Consider the following 4,081-nt stretch of genomic DNA (forward strand, 5'->3'; position numbering starts at 1 on the left):
TGGTTGTAATGTGACAAAATATGGAAAAGTTCAAGGGGTATGAATACTTTTGCAAACCACTGTATATTAGATCACGGATGTAAGATGGTAGCAGCCCAAGCAAAGCCTTATAAATAAAAGTGCACCAACCTCCTGGTGGACAAAGAAGGACATCCCACATGAGTGTACAGAACACAATGGTGAGTCGAGGATTTACAGTTAGTAACAAACCTCAGAGAAGCATGATAGACAGCATCATTTTTTTAAAGATATTGTGCTGAGGCAAGTGCTATAGCAAGTCTCCATAATCTAAAATGGATAAAAATGTTGCCACAAGCCACTTCTTAACCATAAAAAGAAAAATGAATTTTATTTCGAAAAAAGAAGTCCAGTTTAAGTTTAAGTTTCTTAACAAGATTTTGGAAGTGGGGCTTAAAACTGAGGAAGTCATCAATCAAGAACCCAAGATATTTGTATGTGTGAACCATCGCTATACTATTTCCTTCAAAAGTGGACACAGTGGGGATCGTCAGAGGCACCTTTTTGTTGTTTGCTAATGGCATCAGTTTAGTCTTTTCAGCAGTGAGTACCAACTTTAGCTGCAGGAGTGTGTGCTGGACAACATCAAACGCTCTCTGCAGAGATTCTACAGTGTTGCGGAAAGTGCCTCCACTGTATGTGATGCTTAGCTTAGTGAGTTGTGCGGGTGCAAGAGATGTTTGGCAGTCGTCCTCCGGTCTGAAGGGGGGCGCTGCATACTAAAAGAACCCCTGGGTCCTTGAGGAGCGAGAGAGAGACGGTGTGTGTGTGTGTGAGGCGGAGTGAGTGTGAAGATGACGACCGGAGCAGCGGCTGTAAGAAAAGTCTGTGCAGCTTTCACCTGTTAGCTGGAGTTATTAAAAGTTAACCTCAACCATCTCTGTGCCACCGCGTGATTCATGTTAAAGGCGTGTGAGGGAGTTAACCCCGAAGTAGAAACTTCGGCCCTGGAGAAACATCTCCCCTGTGTCTTCCGACCACGGTCAGCAGATTGAGCAGGAACGGTTAACACTGGCGACCACGAAGGGACCTCTTCGCCTTGCTGGACGAGTGGTGAGCTTTGAGTAAGAGAGATAATAGCGGCTAGCAATAAAGCCGAGAGACAGTATTAACCCGCTGCATTAGCCCGTCGATTAGCAACCGCAAGATGGATGCCGCCGCCCACCATCCCGGTGGAAACAATGGACTTGAAACAGATTATTCCAACCCGTTTATGACGCTGGATATGTCTTCCGAGGGTGCCGAGTGTGGAAAGGCTACCGAAGATGTGACAGTGGGGAAATGTGAACATTAYAACCCTTTTCTGTGTGATGAAAGCTGTTTTAGCTCGTACGCTAAAGGAGGGGACATGTTTGCACCGCACCGCAGCCCCGCGCAGCCACTGGTTAGCTCTACGAACCCATTCGTTGATACCGAATGTCAAGGTTATGCTCATGTGGGGAATGTAGCCGACGGTATTCATTACAACCCAGCCCCCACATTTCAAATGAAAGATAATTACACCAACTCCAACCCATTTGCTCCTGCTCATATACAAAGCTTTGTACACAGCACGCCGGCCCCATTTAACCTGGTGACATTTCCCGCCGTGCAATGTACCCCGAGACTGGATGAAACTATAAGTTACAAGCAAACCCCTGCACGGCCCCAGCCCCGATTAAAACCAAATAAAACCCGTTTCATGTTGCAGCAGCCCTTGTCCGACAGTGAGGAGGATGGAGAACCTAGAGAAAGGGTCCCCACTTTACGTCCGGGCCAATACGATGGTACCACACCATGGAAAGAATTTCTGCACAGGTTTGAGAGCTGCGCCGAAGCGAATTACTGGTCTGAAAAGACAATGACAGTGCAGCTGAAATTCTGCCTGGTTGGCGCAGCAGGGGCCATTGTCCACAGAAACCCTCGCTCTTCCAAGTGGGACTACCGCCGCCTGGTGGACGAACTGGAAACTGCATATGGTCCATCCTCTGATCACGCCGCTGCTGTTGCAGTAGAACTGAGGCAGCGAGTACGAAAATATGGAGAGGCCCTGCATGCATTCAGAGATGATATTTATGGGAAAGTGGCGGTGGCTTATGGTGACAGARCAGAAGTTGAACAGGACTCTATTGCTGTTGAAGTTTTCACAAATGGTCTGGGTGATGCAGAAATAGTCCAGAAACTATTAGAGCACCGACCAGCCACACTCGCCCGTGCATATGAAATAGCTCATGCTCATGAAACCACCAAAAGGGCTGCAGCTTATGTCACCAGTGCCATGTAGCCAGGAGCCCGCAGCATGGTTGAACGTCGGCCCAGAGCTGCTGTGGTCAGAGCCAATGACAAACATGAAAGTGTTATCAAAACTACACCTGYAACAAGCTCTTCACCAAATTGGTTTGCCACACACACACCATCAGCATTTAATAGCCGCAAAAATTCGACAAAAGGGAGAGTCCGCTGCCATAACTGTCAAGGTTGGGGTCATATTCAGAAGCAGTGCCCCTCTCGCCACAAAAACACCAAAGCTTTGACATCTAGCAGCTCCACCTGTGAGACCCAAGGGCCCACTGTGCTCCACCTGAAAGGCCAAATCCAAGAAATGAGTATCCACATGCGAATCTATGAAGTGGAGGTGTGTGCTGTGTTGGACAGGGGGGCACGGAGAAATGTGCTGCCGGTGCGCTACTATGATATTGAAGCGTTTTCCTCCCTCAATTTATGATTTCTGATGGACACAACTTGTTATGACTGTTTGGTGAAAGAAGACAGATATATTTTTCAGACTTCTGTTAAGGCCTGACCCTTTGCGCTTCAAATTAGCATACCGTCACCATGGCGCCTCAGAAGACCACTAAAAGAATTTACATTGTCACATTCCTGTTTCCAACCCCCATAAGGACAAGCTATTTACTTTTCTTTAAAGAAAAGGGGGCAGGGTCATAACATGCCTTTAACAAGAATCTCAGCATGACTTGAACAAAAGGAAGCCCCATGCTTGAGTGAATAAAGAGGAAAACTACCCTGTTCTTTTTTTTAACTGTGTTTGCCACTAAGAAAACTGTTCTAACTGTGTGTTTTTATGGATGAAATGTTTTTCTAAAAAAAGGGATGTTTCTTTAAATTGTGATTACATGAGTTAACTTTAGGGAACTTTAGGTTTGAATTTAACTAAATAGACATTCTTATGTTACTGATGTAAAACAGATGCCTCTCCCTTTAATTAGATGCAAGACAATTAGACTAAAACACTCCCATTCTGTCTGAAAAACCTTATTTTTCCCTCCAAACGTTTTGATTGGTTAAAAACTTTACCAAAGTTTCTCAATTGGTTAACTAAAAACCTTGACTCCGCCCATAACAGAGGTTTTAAAAGTTAGTACACAAGAATCCACAGAAGAAGAAGGAAGAAGACCGCAGACAGAGAAGCAGCTTCCAGGTTGAAAGACCCCCTCTTGCCAGGGGGGGTGTCATTCAACCCCTCCGCCATTTTGACTCGTAATAGCTCGATCATCACTTCGACTCAGCCCTTGAGTTTTGATTTTTAAAGGAGTCATAATAAGCTAATGGTAAATCAATCGTCGTTAGTCCGTTTTTCTACAAAGTGAGAATCAAATTGAGTCTTGAAGTCACTTGTGGACAGCCAGACCCAAGTCACCAGAGGAAGGACTCCTTTCTGACCACGGGACCAGTCGAGTCAACAGGCCGACCGCCTGGCGTCTAGTTCACATGAAGAGCCTGTCTGGAGAACAAGCTCCAGAGATGGTCTTCCACAGCTGACTTCAAACCTCCTGGTACCCACACGGCAGAACACAAAGGAAAAAGGTGAACACTTGTCTTGGTTAAACATAGGTGCTCAGGCGTAGATTTGATTTTTATCTTTGTAGGAGATTTGGTAAACTAAATGTTCTTATCGACCTTAATTTAGCTAGGAAGCCCTAGTTAAAACAACCAGAGCTAAACAGCTTATACAAACACACCTCCCTCATTCAGAGCCTCTAAACACTTCTCAGTGTTTAATTTTTGTTTACATGTTTGTTTGTTTTCGTTTGTCTGTCTGTTCATTCACTTGTGATAACAAACT

At 45.2% G+C, this 4,081-nt stretch overlaps 1 protein-coding gene across 1 annotated transcript in view; it reads left to right on the plus strand.

The window, feature by feature from the left end:
* Positions 1 to 2,271: 2,271 nt before the first annotated feature.
* LOC106530834 (uncharacterized) overlaps positions 2,272 to 4,081 on the plus strand; it is a gene marked incomplete at its 3' end in the record, with an annotated part of 4,475 nt that continues 2,665 nt past the window's right edge. Inside the window, 1 exon segment of the mRNA XM_014026540.1 lies at positions 2,272 to 2,671. Within this exon segment, the coding sequence (XP_013881994.1) occupies positions 2,297 to 2,671 (375 nt within the window).

Source organism: Austrofundulus limnaeus, unplaced genomic scaffold (assembly GCF_001266775.1).
Source record: "Austrofundulus limnaeus strain Quisiro unplaced genomic scaffold, Austrofundulus_limnaeus-1.0 Scaffold565, whole genome shotgun sequence".
Classification (NCBI taxonomy): domain Eukaryota; kingdom Metazoa; phylum Chordata; class Actinopteri; order Cyprinodontiformes; family Rivulidae; genus Austrofundulus; species Austrofundulus limnaeus.